Below are 21,442 nucleotides of genomic sequence, written 5' to 3' on the forward strand. Positions count from 1 at the left end.
GAAAACGGAAGTGCTCGCTTCCTGAGACACTAACATGTGTCACTATGTTGCTGGTAAAAAAGTTTGAACTGTGGGGAGAGAGAGAGAGAGAGAGAGCACTGATGTGTTTGTTTTACAATAAATGACCACAAGATGGGAGCACACACACACACATGCACACTGATTACAACCTAAACAAAGCAACACTAAACCTTATAAAGTTCCTTAATTACCTTCATTAATTCACCTGTCCTCTCTGTCCTCATCGTTCCGATGTGTGATTTATTTATTTATTTTACTTTTTTAATTCAGGCCAACATTTTTTTTTACTCAGTAACAAATGTGATTTAAAACATTTGTGTCAAAATGTGTGTGTTTGTGTGTTAGAGAGAGAGAGAGAGTGAGAGTGGTGTCTTTGTGAATAAAAAGTGCTGTATCAGTTAAGTTTGATGGTTTGATTGCAGATTCACACTGTGCTAAACTGTATTAAACTTTCTGTGAACACTTAAACAGCTCAACATGGCCAAGAGGAAAGGAACTGGGCTTCTAACCAAGGTGTTGCTGGTTCTATTCCCAGGATGGTACACCACTCCTCAGGTGCAGGTAAGTGCTGCCCCCCTGCTCCTACACCCAGTTTGTGTGTGTATACTGATATAAAAAATGAAGGATGGGTTAAATGCAGAGGTCAAATTCACTATCACTGATTTCTGTGTGCAAAATTCTGATTCTAAAATGCTTGTAACACATTATTGCACCAGTGCTTCCTAAAGTGTGGGCTGTGGCCCACTTGTGGGCACTGGAGGTACTGCAGGTGGGCTGCAAAACATTCTACAATGTATCAAATGAATTAAAACATGTATATATAATTTGTTCTGCTAGAGAGAAAAAGAAATTAAGATATTTAAATATGTCAAGTAAAATGTGTGTTATTCACATATTAATATGCTCTTTTTATTTCAACATACAACAGGACTTCACTATTCATATTTAGATTATTTTGTTTATGATTATCTTTTTTGCTTCAATGTTGCATTGTTGTTGATTTACACACATTCTAATGACTTTTTACCTGAAGGTGGGGCATTCTGTTCTACACTGTTGTTATGTCAACTGTTTGTGTCAATAAAAAAAAGTTAATTTAGAAATAATTTTTAGGTGACACAGTGAACACACTTTGAAATCTGAAAATCCTCTCAGGCATCAGCCAAACTTTAAACCATGACTGATCAACACAAAAGAGAATCAATAACATATATTTTAGCTTTTCTGTGAACATGGTGATAAATAAAAATAATAATAATCAGTCCACTTCATTTTATACATATAGAGACAAACAACCATCCACTCTCACACCTACGGTCAATTTAGAGTGTCCAATTGACCTAAACTGGAGAAGGAGAACATGCAAACTCGCATGCAGAAAGGTCCTTGTTCCGACCACGTCTTGAACCCAGGTCTTCTTGCTGCAAAGGCAACAGTGTGAACTACTACACCAACCGTGGGGCCCTGAAATAAAAACGTATTATATTAATTTAAGCGGTAGATAACGGATGGATGGATTTATATTGAATGAGCCGGCCTGCAGTACCGTCACGGCCCACTAGGAGGCCGCGGCCCACAGTTTGGGAATCATCAGGTGTCCCATGTGTTATGCCTCCCTCCTTTGTGTGTGTGTGTGTGTGTGGAATGGGCGGTCACTCTCTCACATAAGGGAGAGTTTTCCTTCAAAAACCTGTTGCGCTCTAAAACCTGAGTACAAAACTTCCGTGGATCCTCGTGACTGTCCACTGACTGCGTGTCCATTGCGTCCTCTCACTGACTGCGCGTCCACTGCGTCCTCTCACTGACTGCGCGTCCGTGGACAGATGGATCACACAGAGAGTGGAGATGAGTCCTGTGAGGGAAACACCGAGGACCTGGACAGCGTCAAAGCGCTCACGGAGAAGCTGAAGCTGCAGACGCGCAGACCGTCGTATCTGGAGTGGCAGGAGCGGCTCCAGAGCGGACCGTGGAAGGACAACTGCTCCGCCGGTGCAGACGGTGCGGGACCCGCGGTCATTCTGCGCAACGAGAACTCACAGCTGGTTGTGCGCAACATCTGCGGCTTTGACACCATCGATGACGCGTTGGAGTTTCTGAGAAAAGAGCTGGTAAGTGTTGCTTTATGACTTTATTTCACCAACTGTGAAACTGACATTTGAGAACATCATCATTTCCACGTTTGGTCAACACTGATCAACATTTTTCATCACTGTCTGACATTTTAGTGACCAAACGAGTATTCGATTAATCGAGAAAATAATCTGCAGGTTAATTGATTGTGAAAATAATCGTTAGTCCTAGCCTTGAATGGAATTAAAATAAAAGCAAAAATCCAATAACACAAAATAAAAAAACGAATAAAACAAATGAATAATTATCAGCTTTGTTTTTTTTTGACAAATGTATTAGTTTAGAGTCAGCATTTTCAATACGCTTCAAATCTGGTTCTCGATCCAGATATTGACCAAAATACACAGTAACACTGAAGTATAATTACATGTTTGTTTGTTTTTAAGCAATACTGACATTCTAGAAGTTATTGTAATTTAAAAAAAAAACTGAAGGTAAACTGAATCCTGTATCTGGATCATTTGGAACATTTGATCAAAATAATTTTATAACGTTTTACGTAAACAGAGCAGACACTGCTACAAAAACACAATCATCTTAAAAGGTTTCATGTGTCAGTAATTTGCTCTGCATCAGCGGCCACACTTTAATTCAAGGCATCACCACAGTGACCTCATGCAGTCCTGCTAGTCTAAATAACAACACAGTTTTGAAACAACTTGAAAGTCTGTTCGCTCAGAGTCGTGCAGGCTCTTGCTGCCCATATATTGCACAAGTCAGTGATTAACACCCTCTAATGAGCAGATTAAACTGGGATTAAAACAGTCAGGGAGTGCAAACCTCTGCCAGTGTCTGTGTATGGATCACAATCATCTCCTCCTTCAGCCACAACCTAGAGTGCATGCCCGGAAAATGGAATCAAAATATGTTGTTAACTTTTTGCATTATGCTGCTCATAACCATGATAAATAAACAGACATGTGGCAATTGGTGGTAAGAATCTGAACAGTTGTGATGCCTTTGCAACTTCATCGGCGTCACATGCAACCAGGCTTCTGTGGGACGATACCAGCTGTCAATAACACTGTGGTGCTTTATTGTCTATTTTCCGTTTATTGGGAACATCATTTACAAAATGTACAAATTGTCATGTTCTATTGAAGAATGACACTAGATTAGATTAGATTCAACTTTATTGTCATTGTGCAGAGTACAAAGAAATGCAGTTTGCGTCTAACCAGAAGTGCAGAAAAGTACAATTGGGTATTCAAGTATTGACAGTTGGTACAGAAGGTGGTTTAGAGTAATATGAATTAAAAACATACCTTACCTTATTATAAATATGGCTGCGTAATATGAGCAATGTATGAATAAACATGTCCAGATATGTGCAATGTCGTAGCAGTTACATTATAATAGTAGCAAGAATAATATGGATGTTTGCAGTGTATTAATAGAATATTATTATAAGAAGGGTTAGGGTCACTAGAAACTAATGCCGTGTTTTGGCTTCAGGAGAATTTTATTCATGATCTCTGTAAAGATGACAGCTTTGGTGGAGATAATAAATGTCATAAATCCACATAGTTCACACTCGTCTAACCCTCTGCTGCCTCCTCAGCGGGAGATGCAGGTGCAGGACAACCGTCTGGCCCGTCAGCTGATCGGTCTGCGCGCGGAGATCCACCGGCTCAAAGTGGAGCAGGTGTGCGACCGCCACAAGGAGATGCTGGACGACGCGTCGTACGAGCTGGAGGAGTGCGACGAGGAGTCGGACCTGCTGTGTGACATCCCCATGAAGGCCGCCTTCGCTCTGTCCACCCCACTGAAACACCTGGGCCTCACCAAGATGAACATCAACTCCAGACGCTTCTCACTGTGTTAAACTCTCTCTGCATTTCATCACTGCCTCTGTGCTTGTATGGACACATTATCACCAGGTTATTTCCTCCTCTGAAGATCTGGAGTGCCAGATACCAGTGCCAGCAGTCAAAATGAAAATAACGACATGCACGAGGAAGCTTCTGTGTGCAGACCTGTATATGAACACTCCCTTAATGCCAGCACACCCTCTTGCTGGATAGAGTCTGCACTGTAGTTACACAGTTTAATGTGAACCCAAGTAGAATAGACTGATTTAGGTCAATGGTAGTTAGGGTTTGGGAAGTATAAGATACTGACACATAGACAAGTGTGCTTTTAGGCCTCACCTGATAAAAATCTACACATGCTTTGAATATCATGAGGATATGTTTACCATGTTACCTCGCCATTAGACAACAGCCCTTTACTCGTTCACTGAGGTAAACGCAAACAAGCAAACAAACGACACTGTCAACAGAGGATCAGCAACCTGCGGCCGCAAATGTAAACTTGTAAATGTAAAATTGCTAAGGTTTTCAGTTTAATAAAAGAATGTAAAATTAGAGATATGGTCCAATCTAATCCAATCCAACTTTATTTATAAGGCACTTTAAAAACAACAACAGCTGAAAACAAAGTGCTGTACATCAGAGATAAATAAAATATAAAAACATGAGACCTAATAGACCTAAGAACAAACAATAAAACATACAAGTAAGAATGAAAAAGAAAAGATAAAACCAACTTCTCATATTGGGTTGAAAGCCAAAGAGTAAAAGTGTTAGTACGTCATACAACCACACCATTAAATATACCTTCAACTGAAATAATAATAATATATAAAAAGACATTTAAAGCTGGCATGTCTGATCTATTCCAGCCCCTTCACATTAAAAAACAATGTTCAGCAACAGTTTTCCCCTTCCATTAAATTTGAAGTAACGCATTCCAGTTGCTCATCAGTAAAACAAAGCAGAGAGGAAGTGAGAGACTCGTCTTCTTCTCACACAGCAGACACCACTGCAGTGACAGGACTCAGGAGGCTGCTCCACGTCGCTGAGCAGTGACCAAATGTCTTCTGCTGTAAAATGATTTGTCACATGTAGACGTTTCTCTTGTTGATATTGTGTGAAATGATGACATGAATAATCTGTGTATATACTGTATATGAATTTTGAGTTCTAAGTTGTATTTCCTTGGAATAAACTTTAAAGTTTTTAAAGACAAATTGTACAATCCGCTAATCTTTGGGTTAATGCTCCTTCATGGTCCGCACCATGTCATCCGTCCATGCACAGTAAATCTATTCTTTCCTTTCCCACGAGACTTATGAGACGTACTGCATGAACGCCTCCCTGGAGGCGTGTGCAGAACCACAGACATTGTCGAGAGATAATTAGTCGAACAAGGAAACTGAATATGCTTCAGCGAGGCCCTGAGTGTGATCTCCGTGCAAAGGCGTGACGTGACACCATGATATTGTAAAGAAGCGTTATATGGAGAGTGCTATGACACCTTCAGGCTGTATTCTGTGCTGAAAAGCTTTTCCTTTGACCTTTTCCCCACATTATAGCACATAATATGAGCAGAGAGCGGTTTTAGATGGAAGATAGTGCGTGATATATGAGTTAGTTAAATACCGTTTATGTACACAAGCAGAGATTCGCAGCAAGCAAAGAGCCCTAGTGTGCACTCGCTCACATGAAGGAAGGAGGCCAACACCTGGATTGTGAGGCGGGAGGTAGTTGGGTCTGGAAAATGTTCTGCTCATTGATAGCATCTCAATCTGATTGCGTAAGAGAAAGTGATTTCCAGCCACATTTGGATACAGTCACAGCTGTAGGGCGACGGTATTACCATCGCAAACTGTCACACGCTCCAAATACGGCAAAGACACTGTCACTACATCATGAGTGCGTGTTGAATATGTGCCCTCTTATGTTGTCGTATTGAAATCAGCTCAGTAACAAACAAAGAAAAGGCCTCTGCAACAGTCCACTCTCTGGGAAAAAGTGAAAGTACTTGCTCAAAGGTTCCGAACGCACAAACTCTGGCGGCTTTCACCGCAAGCGAGACGCATCTTTTTGCCATGAGAGTCGTCTGAGCACATATTTCTCTGCACTTCCTGTAATGTTTGGACTGACTTCCTGCCGGCGTGTGCTCTGTTGCAGCAGCCATTCACCACAAGAAGAAGAGATGTGGTCCACAGTGAGAGAATCGTCGTCAGAGCGCAGTGGAAAACGCTCAGGTTCGTGGGGCGCCATCGTCTGACATATACATGTGATTTCTTGTCTCCTCTCGTGGGATTAATGTGACCACAGTTTGGCCTCCATTCAACAGAGATGCATTTATCTGATTGCTCATCACCTCACTCATAAATTTATCATAACATAACACACCAAAGGTCTATTTTAAAAAGGGTGGACTGGCCACAGAATAACACAAACCACAAGTCTGAGGGACAGAAATAGCCTTTGTTGTGTTGACACTTCATCTGACTCTTGAAACAAGATTCACAAACGAGCGTCTCAGTCGAGCAAAGCCTCCTTTTCCTAACTGCGCTGGAACGTTCACGTCTGGGCTGAGGTGCTGTCCTGACCTCTTTACCATGGAGCCTGTAACGTTCCCTTCTGCTCACACACAGCTGCAAAGTATAAGCACCTGTTATAAGTCTGCAGAGCAACCCTCAACCTTTCAACGACAGGAAACTCTGTGTGTGCGTGTGTGGTTGTGTGTGTGTGTGTACATGCTACAGATGCCACATCAGAACTTACCTAGCAGTGGGTTAGTTATAATAAGAGAAGCGGATGATGACATCCTCACACCTCTAAGCTCTGGCAGTGAGAAACTCACTTAAAGTGAAATATCTCTTTATTTAAAAAGGAAAAAATGTGGAAAATGACCATTTAATTCAGAATATTTCTGTGGCGACAGCTGATGTCTGACGTTGTTGGACGCTTAAAGAGACGGTTTCATATTTCACACGGTGAGTTTCAAACTTGTGATTCTTTCAAGTTAAAAAAAATATTATTTTCCTGTCATCATTAAAATTATTATTATTATAATTATACTGTGTGTGTTACAACAAATACCCTACATACAATGAATGGAAAAAAGATGGTTTTGAAATATTCTGAACATTAAAACCAGAATGGAACAAAAACCATGTGCAGATATAACGTGTTATCTCATGTGAAGCCTAACTTAGTCTTTGTCTTCACTTCATTTTGTACAAATACTGGCTGTTTTGTTGTCCGTGCTGATCAAACCTAAGAAAACAATAACTTAGAAAATAAGTTAAGCTTTGTTATTGTAATGGATTACAAAGTGTGTGATTGAAATAGAACATTTGTGTTAAATTAAAGCAACAGGATGTGAAATGCAAATACTTTACATGAGGAAATAAATACTTGTGATGCCACAAAAGGAAAATTCACAACATATGTCATATTTTCCTTTCCTGTAGAGTTGATTCTTTTTATTGGATGTTAAAATAAAAATTATTATTATTGTTATTATTATAATAATTATAATTATTAACCAAGAGGCTTCACTGCCAACATTGGTGCGTTCAGTCAGATGTCTTTGTTCAGTCTTATCTCACTCACGATGAACATACTGAAAGTATTTCAGCTGCAACCCTTAAAAAGCAGAGGGCAGCCCCTCAGTGGAAAATGCTGACTTTGTTTGTGTGACTCCCCGAGTACAGAACACAAGTCGTAGGAGTGCTGATCATTTAAATAGAAAGGGGGCGAGAGGGGTTTCACTTATTACCAGGTCAGGCCTCTCCAGACTTTTCTCACGGCTCTGATCCTCACGGGACGGACGGCTGCTGCGATTAGCACACTGACCCCTGCGCTGTGAGAGCTCCAATGTTGGGCCTCAAGCGAGCTTTAGAAAGGCCGCTCTGTGCAGCGCACGACAATACAATACAAAGCACGTGCCAACGTCGGATTGTACCAGATTAGTATTTGGTACAGTTTTATAAAGAGCCCACGAATCAAAGTCTACACCAGAGTCGGCGCACGTACGAGCCCGGGATTATTTGCAGCACAGAAAGTTCTGCTGATGGTTGTGTAGTTGAGTGTTGCACGTCTGTGCAGGAAGAAGGAGGTTGAAAAAGCCACCATTTTGAGGCGATGCCGTCAGTCACATACGATATCAAGAGGGGGAAAAAAACTTTTTGTGTATTTAGCTGCGACTACAAACATTAAAACGCTTTCATTTATTTATTTTTGTTACTCAAAATCCAACACTTTGAAAATAACCGTAGATCGATACCACGGCGAGGCCTTATATTCCAAATAAAAAATGGTGAGTTATATTCCCGTGGAATTGAGTCATTATTATGAATGCCTTAACAGAAAGGCTACTCGTGCAATAAACTGTACATTTACATTAGTGAAATATACCTATATCATTTCCCATGTTCAACCTTTGTTTATACTCTAAATATCAAGTCCATATTCTGGAAACTGTCTACATTCTACATTCTATTTTAACTTGTTTTTGTTAATATCTTTATATAGTGTACTTTTTTTTGTAATGCATGTTTATAATTTATTATTTTCATCTTTACTGTCTTTCCCCCAATTTCCCCACTGCGGGACAAATAAAGGACTATCTTATCTTATCTTATCTTATCTTATCTTATCTTATCTTAAACCGCTTGAAAAATCTCCACTGCAGAAAAAATGGGATGTAGCTGCAGTTCAGATTTTTCGGACACCGACTGGATTGAGAACCTGGATGAAATCTGTGAACACTGCAACTGTCCTATACCTCCCCAGTCATGTAATCCAGTAAGTTATTACCATTATTATTATTATTATTATTATTATCATGATAATATATTAATTTATATGTACACATTATGTGTCTTTGACCACATCGCAGTGCTTGTGTGCAGCTTGGTCTGAATACTGTAGGTTTTCTGTGGCTGACAGTGAATGACCACACGCACAATGACCTGACCACGCTCGTGTTTTACAGTTTAACAGTGGGCGTAGTAGTGGTCTCTTCTCTTGTACGTGTCATAAAAGTTGTTTGTTTTCTCTCTGTGCGTCATCACATGGACCTTTAGTTTGGAAATACACAGGACAAAAGCACCTATATGTGCTGCAGGACACAGAGACCCTAACCCTAACCCTTTTATTATGAATTTTTTATTCTTTTTTTCATTTTGACAAACTGTGCTGTTTCCATGTTAACTCATTGCACTTCTTCTCCTGAAATCTCTCTCTGGAAACCCAGTACACAGATCAGCTGATTCCATATGCGTCACAGCATTCGCCTCCTACATCACCTTTACCAGGTAAATGAGATAAAGGATATTTTTGTGTGTGTTTCTGTGTCTCTATACCACAATAATAGAGGGGGCCAAAATTAAAAACTGGGCCCAATTTGAGGGCCGGATGAGGTCAAATAAGAACAAATCATTTTCCATTGTCCATTTCCATCTGTCTTGCCTGATTTCCTCCGCTGTATTTCAGTAGAACATCACAAACAGACCTGTAGTCACATGTATCTTAGCCAATTATTTGCTATTGGCTGAGCCCCATTATAACCCCCCCTCTGGTTCCGGCTCTGTGTTTTCAAAGTCCACATTTAATTTGAGTTAACTTGATAAGTGTGGTGCTAATCAGTAAATCAGTGGGAAAAAAGCAGAAAAGACATATTATCTCACGGGCCTTGAGTTTGACACCTGTGCCATAATATGTGACACAACTTTACTACACTATGAAAAACACAATGGTTGCTATCGGCATGTGCAGCTGTGCAGTGTTGACACTGTAACATCCGTAAAGTCCATTAATTATAATATTTAACATACGTACTATGCATTTGAATCCGTCCACAGATGTATTCATGCTGGTTTTGACGCCGCATGTCCTGCTGTTGTGCTCAGTCAGGCGTCTTTTACAAGATTTTAATAAATAATCAAATTGATTCGTCTCTGTAGGAATTTGCTCGTATATTTATGACCTTTTTGCAACAGTTTGGATTGTTAGTTTATTTGTATAATGTCTGTGCAGGACCTACTTTTTCTTTTGTCAGTAAAATAATGCTGTCTTTTCTTTTCTCTTTTCTTTATTTAGAGAGAATTTAAATTGTATAGGTGTTTACCTGTGTGCTGCTTCAGGGGCTCCACATCCCCCCACCATGCTCCGTATCACCTTTCCTCTCTTGCAGTGTTATATTTCTGTTCTCGGGTAAAAAAGCGAGTCATTGTTAGCTATACAAATCCTTGTTGTTCCTTCTGTGACTTGGACTCTGAACCTGAAACCTTTATCTCTCAAAAGGTGGAATGAAAATGTCTATCTCCTTCTTTGCGACTAAAACATAACTATTTATTCAAATTAGACCCCACGACCCTCATGTGACGATCAAGCGGTAGAAGATGAATGAATGAATGCATGCATTTCTCTTGCAGACAACCTCGTGGTGGCCATCTACAGCTATGAACCCACCCATGATGGCGACCTGGGCTTTGAGAAGGGAGACAAACTCAAAATCCTCAACAAGTGAGTGGCTGACAAACACAACACAGCACTGAAGTGAAATCTGGTAAAGCTGCTTCCACCGAGGCATAAGAACATTTCAGTCGCCACACCACTTCCTGTGAAAAGTGTCAGAGAGAGGTGTTTGCAGCACAAGATAGCCCCGGTGCATCTTCACCGGCTGTTTGTTTGGCCATTATTTTACATCCTCTAAAATAAACCCACGTCATCCAGGTGCACAACAGGGACAACACTTCCAAACAAATTTTGTCCAGGAAGATAGCTGTTATACAAGTTTGACATGTTCTCACCCCATGTTTCCTCCCTCTCTCTCTCCCTCTCTCTCTCCCTCTCTCTCTGTCTCTCTCTTTCTTTCTTTCTTTCCTGTCAACACTTAAAAAAACAGCCATGTGATTACTTTTATGGGTTTGAAAAGGAAACATTGTAAGGACAGGAAACACAAACCAATAATCATGAGGTTTTAATTTAACTGATGGTAAAATGAAAAGGTAACATTATATACAGTATATGTGACAAAATGTAAAGTTACATTCAGCTACTATAATGCTAAATGTGCAGTCCCTGGGTACGTGATAAAGTACATGACTAAATAAGGTCCGGTGTGTAACAGAAAGTAGGAGTTATAATTATTATAATTATTATTATTATTATTATTAGATTCTACAGGAATAAGCCTTTCATCAGTACTTCAGACGTCATGATCATGAGCAGACAAACCGAGCTTACTCCACAAACAAGAAAAGAACAACATCCTCTCTGTTGCACTTGGGAAAGGAGTCATCTTTATGCATCACTAATTCTAACACACTGCACCTTTAATCACAACGCGTATTTCCCAATTCCTGGTTATTACTGTGACAAATGAAATAAAAATATAATTCACTTCTTATTTCTGTGTTGTTCCTGATAAACTTCACAGTCTCAGTCTCGTACAGTGCCATGTGAGACCAGATATATGCGGTTCATTTCATACGCTGATCGTTTACATTGCAAAGAAGCTCCTTTGCCTTTGGGGGCCTCTTTGAGACGGATTTCTGGACGTATAGGTTTCATTACAGAGTCGTATAAAAGGGTTTCTGGACGGCTGTAAGGGAAATTCACAGAGCTGTAACTGAACTCGCGCTGGTGTCGTTGTTTTGTCTCTTTTGACGTCCATGCAGGAACGACCCGGAGTGGTTCTTGGCGGAGTCACTCACCACGGGCCAGCAGGGCTACATCCCTCACAACTTTGTTGCTATGACAACAGTGGAGACTGAACCGTACGTCAAACAGGAAACTATAAAAAAATATACAACACCATCTCATCTCACAGAGTGCATGCTTGGGTCCCTGGGGAACGGGAAGTGGTGAAGTCAAATGTGTGTGTGTGTGTGTGCGTGCGTGTTTGTGTGTGCACTGCAGGTGGTTCTTCAAGAACATCTCTAGAAACGAAGCCATGAGGCTCCTCCTCGCTCCTGGGAACACGCAAGGCTCCTTCCTGATCCGAGAGAGCGAGACAAGCGCAGGTGAGCATCAAAGCTTTGACTAAAGGAGACACCTTTGTCTGCAACTTTGTGTTTGGCACGACAGGCTATTCAGTGGAAAATGGGATTGTCGGTTTTCAAACATCAAACATCAACCAAACAAACAATACAAACTGTAATACATGGGTGTAATTACCACACGAGTGAGCTCATGCTTCGATCTATCTCAGTCTTGTAATTACTCACTGATTCCAACTTCCGCTCTTTCACTTAGAAATATACTACTCAAGTAAAAGTACTGTTCTAAAAATGTGCTCAAGTTAAAGTCAAAAAGTAACTTGTTTAAAATGTACTCAGAGTAAAAGTTACTTAGTTACTTTTTTTTAACACAGTTCTGTCTTGTGTTGTTGCAAAAAGGACAAGGGAACACAAATCTCACATTATCTCAGTCAACATGGGTCAAAGGTCACAAATGCTTTAACTTTCTGACTTAACACCAATTCACCTGTCCTTCACCTGTCCTCATCACTCACCTATCCTCATCATTCACGGCCAGTTTCCCAAAAAATCATACCACGCTAACATGCTAAACTGAGATAATCAACATCATAAACACCCTTTTTTTGTTCCCATGAGGTGTGGAGTCAACAGTTAATGACAAAATTCACACTCCTGCTGCAGTCATGACTCAGTTATAGGCGTGGCACACATAATTAATGTGTAAAAGACAAATAAAAAATAATATTTATGACTTTATTTCACGGCATTTCAAAATAAAAGTGTTTGTTTTGATATGGAACGATAAATACTTCACAATATGAACATAAATCATACAGACATAACTCATTATAACTTGATTATTAAATGGCGAGCTGCATGAAATTGATGGCGGGGAGTTTCAGGGCCTCTGTGACTGAAGCTTGTGCCTCCTCTCTGCTGTAGGGTCCTACTCCTTGTCAATCAGAGACTTGGACCACAACACAGGTGAAGGAGTCAAGCACTACAGGATCCGCAACCTGGACAACGGCGGCTTCTATATCACGGCCAAGATCTCCTTTATCTCTCTGAAGGAGCTGGTCCAGCATCATTCACGTACGTACACGGCCTCTTTAGGTCTGATCTTAAAGATTGTGTAAGGCTGGATCTTTAACCCTTGTCTCCTCTCTCTCTCCCTCTCTGCCGTCCAGGTGATGCAGGCGGACTGTGCACAAAGTTAGTGAAGCCGTGTCAGTCGAGGGCCCCGCAGAAGCCCTGGTGGCAGGACGAGTGGGAGATTCCTCGCGAGTCCCTGAAGCTGGAGCGCAGACTCGGAGCAGGGCAGTTTGGAGAAGTCTGGATGGGTGGGTAACGGAGCAGATTAAACCATTTAGCACGGGCTCAGTTGTGGACTTGACTGTGTTTCTGCCAGAAAGGCTTTAACCAAGGCTTTTCTGCAGCGTCTGCATGAACAAGTCTTTAATTATAGACTTGTCTGAGCTGCCTGACTGGAGACTGATGCGAGGCATTAACCACGTTACACAACATCATTTCTAACCGCACAAATCTACCTTTTCTGTGAGATAATTAGTTTGGAAGCATTGTCTCTAAACATGTGATGTCCATTGTGGCTGCAGAGTCTTACATTAAACAAGAAGTCTAAATGTTTATTATTCAATAGGAGAGATTTTTGTGCCGTCTATTTTCCATCGGCTTGTCAGTGGCACCGTTTAAAACATCCCAGACGAAGCGCTGTATCAGAGCTAAACACTGCCTCGTTTCTCAGCCGCTCTTTATTTACAAGATCGTCTCGCATGTAGATTTTGCCATTTTGTTTGCGTGTCTCCGTCCAAACTTTGGCTCACGGACATATTTGAATAATGGGAGAGACTGTCGTGTCGTGAGCCTGTGTTTTCATTACATGATGGGACGGGAAAACTGGTTAGCGATGGTTTTATTTAATATAGCGTGTAAGGAAAGATGCAGCGACATCCTGTTTGTGTGCATGTGAATCCAAAAGAATTATATTAGAATTTTATTAACCCTTAGAACACAGAGCATTTTGGCTGCTTTTTTCCATTACTATGTTTAAACATACAGTTTATATAGAGGTTATAAGAATGTTCAATATATATATCCACACCTATATAACACACCTGAGCAAAAAGTAATCAAAATGTCTAAAATCGGGATTGAATTTGTGAAATTTGGAAATACGTCACAGTTCGTCTATTTTTGTGACTTATGCACAATTATTGCTACTTTATCACTTTATCAAGACTAAAAATGTGATATAAAATAAATCGCAATCCTGACTCAACAACACATAAGAAGTTAGTTAGTTAGTTAGTTTTTCCCTCTTTTGTTGCACTTTGAAAATAAATAAAATTCACTTTGTCTCCCGAGTTGTGCAATTGGGTCCAAATCCCAGATATCAGTATCACTATACTTTATCTCCCTGACGTCTGTGTGACCGTGTGCTTGCAGGCATCTACAACAATGACAGGAAAGTGGCCATTAAGAACCTGAAGATGGGCACAATGTCAGTGGAAGCCTTCCTGGCTGAGGCCAACATGATGAAGAACTTGCAGCATCCTCGCCTGGTGCGCCTCTTTGCCGTGGTGACCCAGGAGCCCATCTATATTGTGACAGAGTACATGGAAAATGGTAGGTTGAGCATGTGTTTCAAGCATGGAGATATTACTGAAATCATTACTGGGTATTTCCATGAAATGAGTGTTCATTGAAAAGAGAATAAAAAAAAAAGAAACAAAATCCCCCTGTAATTACACTGGCTTTTTATATTCTGTCTGAGCAAAGGAAATATGCCTAAGCCTGTGTAAAAAGGATAACCTGAAACTAACACTGCGCGTGTTATAAGCATTCAGGATCAAACATGTCGATCTGTTATCAGACTCTTGACTATGAGAACATGCTTCAACAAAGGCCTTCAAGCCTTTCACAAGCTTTTCACGCGTATTCTTCTTCGCTCCGGTGACTCATGTGAAGCAGCCCGAGCGTCTTTTAATCACAGAGCCACGCCTGCCGTTTGATATCGGTGATGATACGAGACGCTCATTGCTGCGCGGTGTAATCGTCAGCTGTGTGACTGCACATGCACGCAGCTGCACGGTAAAACTCCAGATAAGGGAGCGGCAGAACGTCATGAGCGCTGCCTCACTCGAGTGGCTCGGCCTGCGATAGGCTATTTTCAGCTTCTCCTCATGACTCTGCTGCAGTCACTCTTCCACGTTAAAATGTTTCAAACCAAACATGAACTTTCACCTTTTTTCTTTCTTTCCTTCTTTTTTTTTTTTATTTGGACCAAGCCCTCACAGGCTGGTGTTTACTCACTGAAGAGGAAGTCTCTCCTGGCCAGTCTGAGATTAGAGGTGTGAAAACAGGAGAGGGTGATTCAACGTGTTATTGTTCACTGCGACCCCTGATGAGAGCTGGATGCTTTCCAGAGGGTTTATTGGGCACATGCATGGACACATGCACACACCACAACAGTGCAGTAAGACACAAACTGATAATGTCTCTTCTGACTCAACTAAGTGAATGCAAATTGACTGCAAATCATCTATTACAACCTCCATAAAGCTGATAACATGTCTATCATGATCCATTGATCACTCACTCTATAACACCTAAGCCTCAAAACGTCCATCTGGACTTTTTATTTGCTTATTTTAACTTCGCTTATTTTAAAAAAAGGGTGAGTTAGTGTTTTTGCAAAATTTTTCCAGAATAACTTTCAATATCTGGGAGTTATTTTACAATTTACTGCACGTTAACAATTTAAAATGAAGGAAAAACAAAGTTTTATTTAAAACACACTGTAGTTGTTCATGAACACCAGATTTTGTGTGTTAAATTTGAAATTTGAGCAGTGTAAAACATATTTAAAATTTGTTCACATTTTTCACATCCAACTCTTTCCTCTCTGATTCGCCGGCTTCCTGCAACAGCGAGAGTGAAATTACCGTAATAACCACACGTAGGCTTTGACGTGCAACTTCTCAGCTTTCAGAAACTGTTGGATTTTTTTTGTTCTACTTCTATTTTATTTCTATTCTCTGTCCTTTTAAACTGCTGCAACGTGAGAATTTCCCCGTGTGGGATCAATAAAGTCTAATCTAATCTTATCACATTGCATTATAAACACAGAACTTGAACCTGAAGGGACTTTGTACTCCTCTTCAATGTGTGGAACGCTGACAAAATGCATAGAAGGACGTTGTCTCAAACACAACAACAACAAACAGCCTTGCAGCTGAAATGAAAGGAGGGCCTTTGTATGCTCGTCTTATTATAGCGGCCTGTAAACCACCAGCACTGCTCCGACATGAGGCTGCCTCTTTGTCTGGCATCCACGTGTGGACGGGACACAGTCGTCGCCTCTGTTGTCAAGAAAAAGGATGGCTCGGAGATCCCATCTTTTCACTTTGTCTCCTCTTTTATTATCAGAGAACAGGAAAGATGGAAAATAACCGGCGCGTCACTGCAGCTTCCCTTTGTGACCCTGACAAAGAGCACAGACTTCAAACACAGTCTTTGGGACTTCTGCCTCCTATTTCCTGCCCCATTCATTTGTCTTGCAGCATTTCCTTTAGTCTGCCTTGGCCGGCCCGTGTGCAGAGGTGTTGTCTCGTCTTAATCGAGCTCTGCTGTCAGAGACTGTGCATCAGCCTTGAGTGATGCATCGTGTACTTCCTCACCGTGTTGTGTTCCCTGATTTCAGCTGCTATTCTTGGTCCAACTGCGTCTATTTATGTCTGTGGGGAATTGTGAAGGAAAGATCTCACTTTTGTTTTCCAGTTCATGTCGTTTTCCATTGTTTTTTATTGTTCTTCCTTGAAAAAGCATCTTAAAATACACTCAAAATAATAAACGTAAATAATATTTGCAGAAATAGAACCTGTTAGGAAGAAAAACAGGAATCTTTGTTTTTCTGAAGCCATGCATGTGATGTCTTACAGGAAGCCTCGTGGATTACCTGAAAACAACAGAGGGAAGCAGTGTGGCCATGAACATTCTCATAGACATGGCAGCTCAGGCAAGCATCTATTTTTTTTTTTTTTTTTTTTTTTACTTGCTCAATGTTCAAGCAGATATCCTTCCATTTATTCTTTAATTTCTCATAATCCCAGCATGATCCTCCTCTTGGACATGGAAAGGGGCCGCTGCTTTAACGAGGCTTACACTCAACACTAGTCTAGCAACACAGCTGTGTGTGTGTGTGTGTGCGTGCAGGTGTGTGTAATGTGATTTATGTCAGTCTAGACATGGGAGAAATACAACACCATTATTAGCACGCAGTCAAATAAAGGCAATGCTTGTATTGATTCACAAATTAAGTCTAGCTTAAGTAAAGTGACTATTTCAGGACACATGTACCTCACAGACTATTGACTGTTAGTAAAACTATTTATTACTATGAAAGTCACAACATTACACAATTTAAAGGACCAGTTTATAAGAATAAGTGTCATAATTCTTTAAAACGTGTATTTTCTTATTTATTTTAAAGCGGTTTTACACATGTACTAACATACTTACTGTATGGGTAGGACATTCAATTTTAGCCAATAAATCCTCTTTAGAGGACGACCTTTTCTTAGTTTAAAGGAACACAGCATTTAGCTTTGTATTATTAGAATAGGGGGAGTATTTTTGAAAAATATACTCCCCTGAGTTGAGAAATATCTTGATTATTTTCTTTGTTATGTGCCCACCAGTGACACTTGGTCCTGTTAGCGCAGAGTGCAAGTTTAAGTGAGAGTGTTGAACATCTGGAACTCAGCCAGCACTGTTTCCAGTCTGAATGCTAAGATAAGCTAAGCTATAGCCAAACCAGATGCTCATTCACTTTCTGCTTACAAACATAAACAACAAAGCCAATGAGCACAGTATATCATTAAAGGTCGAACTTTCCGACCAATTACTATTCATTAATAATTACAGATCTCGCCTCGGTCGACTATTTCCACTGTCACACGCGATTAAAGGAGCTATAGGTTAGGGAATGGAAAATACAACCCGCAGAAAGACAGATTGACGTTTCCCAGCAAGACAAAAGATGATTCATTTGGAGCAGGCAAATCCTCAGACGCCACAGACTTTGACTCAGAGAGACGTCGAGTCTCTGCAGAGCCCTGTGGGGAAAGAGCCATGCAGTGAAGCCAGTCGACACGCACTGTTGGCATCTGTGGTGTAAACCTTCGAAAGCAAGAAACCTTAACCTTCATGTGATGTCCCATAAAATCTAAATGATTAATGGGATTTAATGTTTTTTTTGTGTTGCAGCACTGGAAACTTTGTCTGCACAGATTCTCTCCACAGTCACATGAATGAGAGAGTGAAGAGGTGTTAGGTTGTATGAGTTTGTGAAATACCATACGTCAACAACATATGTATATCTCAGGTTTCTGACAAGATCCTGCGGTCCCATCACAACTGTGTGTTACATTCTTTTGTGTGTGATATATCAAACACAGATAAAGTAACACTCGTGATACAGATACCAAGCATCTGTGGGTGTGGAATTTTGCAGAAATGGCCACAAAACGCTGACACTATAGTTCCCCGATGCAGTCATCTCCCCCATATTTCCCCCCATATACTGAATACATCAGAGGCAAACGTATATCTGAAAGTTTTCAGTTGAATCAGAGTCATAAGGCAGTTGTGTGGTTCTGTAAAGACAGGAACGGGAAATGAAAAAAGACAGGAATACAGGTTTTGGAATCAGGAAGTGGAGCCTGGGTGGAGGCAGAGCACAGAGGTAATAGAGTATAAGAAGGTGACCTGAGGAAGTGGTAAACTCCCTGGTTTGGGAATTTCACTGTTCATTAGTCCAACTCACACACACACACACAGGTTTACTTGAGGACATTGCGTTGACTTACATTCATTTCCTGGAGACTTACTCTAACATTAACCGTAATTACTACTGTCCTAATCCTAATCCTAATCCTCACCCTCAACCTAACCTTAAAACATATCTTCACCTTAAAATGTAATCATTTACGTTATGGTGACTTACTTTTTGTCCCCACAACATTAGTAATACCTGTACACACACACACACTCAGCCTAAACAAAGCAGTATCATTAACCTTAACGATAACCAGTTAATGACTAACCCTCCATTAGGATTACTGGTCCTGACAAGGTCAGTGTTTATGCCAGAAAAGATTCTAAAGTGGTAACAAATATAACGCACACACACAAACTTGTTTTAATATCTTAGTGAGGACACATTGACATAATGTATAGCCCCTTAACCTAAACCCAGTTCTAAACCATAACCCAGGTCTTAACCCTGAAGAAGCCCTTTAAATTTGTGGAACCCAGACAAAATGTCCCCACAAAGATAGGTTTTTCCACACACACAGGTTTGTACAACTATCCTTTGTAGGTCTCTTCCTAAACTCTTCCTAAACAATCTAATGCCTTATCTTATCCTTAACTGAACCACAATTCAAATCTTAGCTCTACACTTCCTCAGAAATGAGGGTCTGCCTCATTCGGACCAGTGGTGATGCCAGAAAAGGTTCTTAAGAACACACACACACACACAAAGATGGCTTGTCTGATGATGTGCTGCCCCCTGCAGGTGGCTGATGGCATGGCCTTTATTGAGCAGAGGAATTACATTCACCGAGACCTGCGAGCTGCCAACATCCTGGTGTCTCATGAACTCATCTGTAAGATTGCTGACTTTGGACTCGCGAGACTCATCGAGGACAACGAATACACGGCCAGAGAAGGTAACAGCTGAGATCATGTATGTTTATGTTTATTTTTATTTTAAGGTCATGGTGTTATAACTGTATCGTGTGTCTTTTAAATACTAACAAAGGTCTGCTACATTCACACCATTTTCAAACGAGTTCACACACGACTGCAGCGGTTAGTTCTCGTGTCACAGGTGTCGTTCCCACTCTGCACAGGAAGTGATTTGTTTTATGTCAAGACAGACGTAGGCAACAGCGACGTTGTCTAAAGTAAAGCGAGGCGGCTGCAAAACAGTTCTGAAGTGCGACAAACGAGCAAACGCGAGAAGTTTCATTCATACTTACCCCTGCACTCCCTCTGTGTATACACACAAATGCTTCCTCTATCATATATGAATGTTATAGTTTTCCCCTGTGTCCATAGGTGCAAAGTTCCCCATCAAATGGACCGCTCCGGAAGCTATTAACTACGGCACCTTCTCCATAAAATCAGACGTGTGGTCCTTTGGTATCCTCCTCACAGAAATAGTGACATATGGACGCATACCGTACCCAGGTACATGATCCTTCACTGTACTCGTGCAGCACTATTGCAAGATTATTTAGACACAAGATGTCATATCAAGGGCCCACTGTGATCTCGTGTTGTGCAGGTATGTCCAACCCAGAAGTGATCCAGAACCTGGAGCGGGGCTACAGGATGCCAAAGCCAGATAACTGTTCGGACGGGCTTTATAACGTTATGGACGAGTGCTGGAAAGAGAGCCCCGAGGACAGGCCCACCTTTGAGTACCTGAGGAGCGTTCTGGAGGATTTCTTCACTGCCACAGAGAGACAGTACCATTAATGACCCTGAGGGGCCACAAAGACATTCATCCACAAATATACTCAAACTATACTTAATGTTTGTCATTACTGTTACTTTTATGAATAACTCCTGTGTATCCTGAAGTGCCCTCTTACAGACTGTATGATATGATTCCATGTGAGCTGGATCACTGAATAACCACCAACAGAGGGCGATCATTAAGCTGCTTGAATAAACTGGAGACTAGTTAATGTCACTGAAGTAGTAGCTGCTCTCCTGGTGCTTGTTCCTGAGGTGTAAATACTGTCAAATGGCTTCAGTTGTGTCTCACATTTGCAGGTTAATAAATGTTTTCAGATGCTTTTACTCACAGTCAAAAGCTTTTCTTGGATGTTGTTTGTTGACCGAACCACAGAGAACAAACGTTCTGTTTCCTAACACAGCAAAATCTCATATGTGGCGTTTGTGTTTAAAGCTTACGAGTGATATTCAGCATGATGTCTGTGTGTAAAAACAGTAGGATATGACGTTTAGAAGGACAAACAGGCAGGCAGACGTTCTTTGAAGAACGGGGTGGGTACATAAAAGTTTTAAGGCGCATTTATACTCCATCGCTGCTCTACATACCTCTGTGTGTCTTTTACATTGATATGGCCATTACACAACATTTCCTCTAGAGGACAGTGCAGAGCACCAAGTTACAGAGACATTTTACAGAAAGAAAGAAGCTAAATTGGTAACAGTGTTAAAGTGATGTCTTTAACCACAAACTAGTTCTATTATTGCTGTTTGTTTAGACAGATTAAAAACTTTAAACCTAAACCCAGTGTTATAATATAACAAAGTACAAATAATTTGTTACTGTATAAAAGTACAAAAATCACATATCTGTACTGTACTCCTATAATTCTTACTCCTATGAACTTTTACTTTTACTCTACTTCATTTCCTAAATAAACTGCGTACTTTTACTCCCCT

The 21,442-nt window shown here is 40.7% G+C and overlaps 2 protein-coding genes across 4 annotated transcripts; both read left to right on the forward strand.

Moving 5' to 3' along the window:
• Positions 1–491: 491 nt before the first annotated feature.
• Positions 492–20,836, forward strand: lck (LCK proto-oncogene, Src family tyrosine kinase). Of its 3 annotated transcripts, none has more exons than XM_058615170.1 (14): positions 492–582; positions 6,126–6,202; positions 8,644–8,756; positions 9,208–9,268; positions 10,388–10,478; positions 11,636–11,734; positions 11,877–11,980; positions 12,881–13,030; positions 13,126–13,278; positions 14,402–14,581; positions 16,897–16,973; positions 19,536–19,689; positions 20,081–20,212; positions 20,310–20,836. In XM_058615170.1, the coding sequence occupies exons 2-14, from the start codon at positions 6,151–6,153 to the stop codon at positions 20,501–20,503; spliced, it is 1,560 nt and encodes a 519-aa protein (XP_058471153.1). In that variant the 5' UTR covers positions 492–582; positions 6,126–6,150; the 3' UTR covers positions 20,504–20,836. The 3 variants fall into 3 exon arrangements, with proteins under 3 accessions (XP_058471153.1, XP_058471154.1, XP_058471155.1); XM_058615171.1 differs by having other exon boundaries at positions 6,129–6,202; XM_058615172.1 differs by lacking the exons at positions 492–582; positions 6,126–6,202 and adding an exon at positions 6,409–6,940.
• fam167b (family with sequence similarity 167 member B) lies at positions 499–4,751 on the forward strand. The gene is made up of 3 exons (XM_058615174.1): positions 499–582; positions 1,845–2,129; positions 3,713–4,751. The coding sequence occupies exons 1-3, from the start codon at positions 499–501 to the stop codon at positions 3,974–3,976; spliced, it is 633 nt and encodes a 210-aa protein (XP_058471157.1). The 3' UTR covers positions 3,977–4,751.
• Positions 20,837–21,442: the final 606 nt, after the last annotated feature.

The sequence above is a fragment of the Solea solea genome, chromosome 18, assembly GCF_958295425.1.
Source record: "Solea solea chromosome 18, fSolSol10.1, whole genome shotgun sequence".
NCBI classification, from domain to species: domain Eukaryota; kingdom Metazoa; phylum Chordata; class Actinopteri; order Pleuronectiformes; family Soleidae; genus Solea; species Solea solea.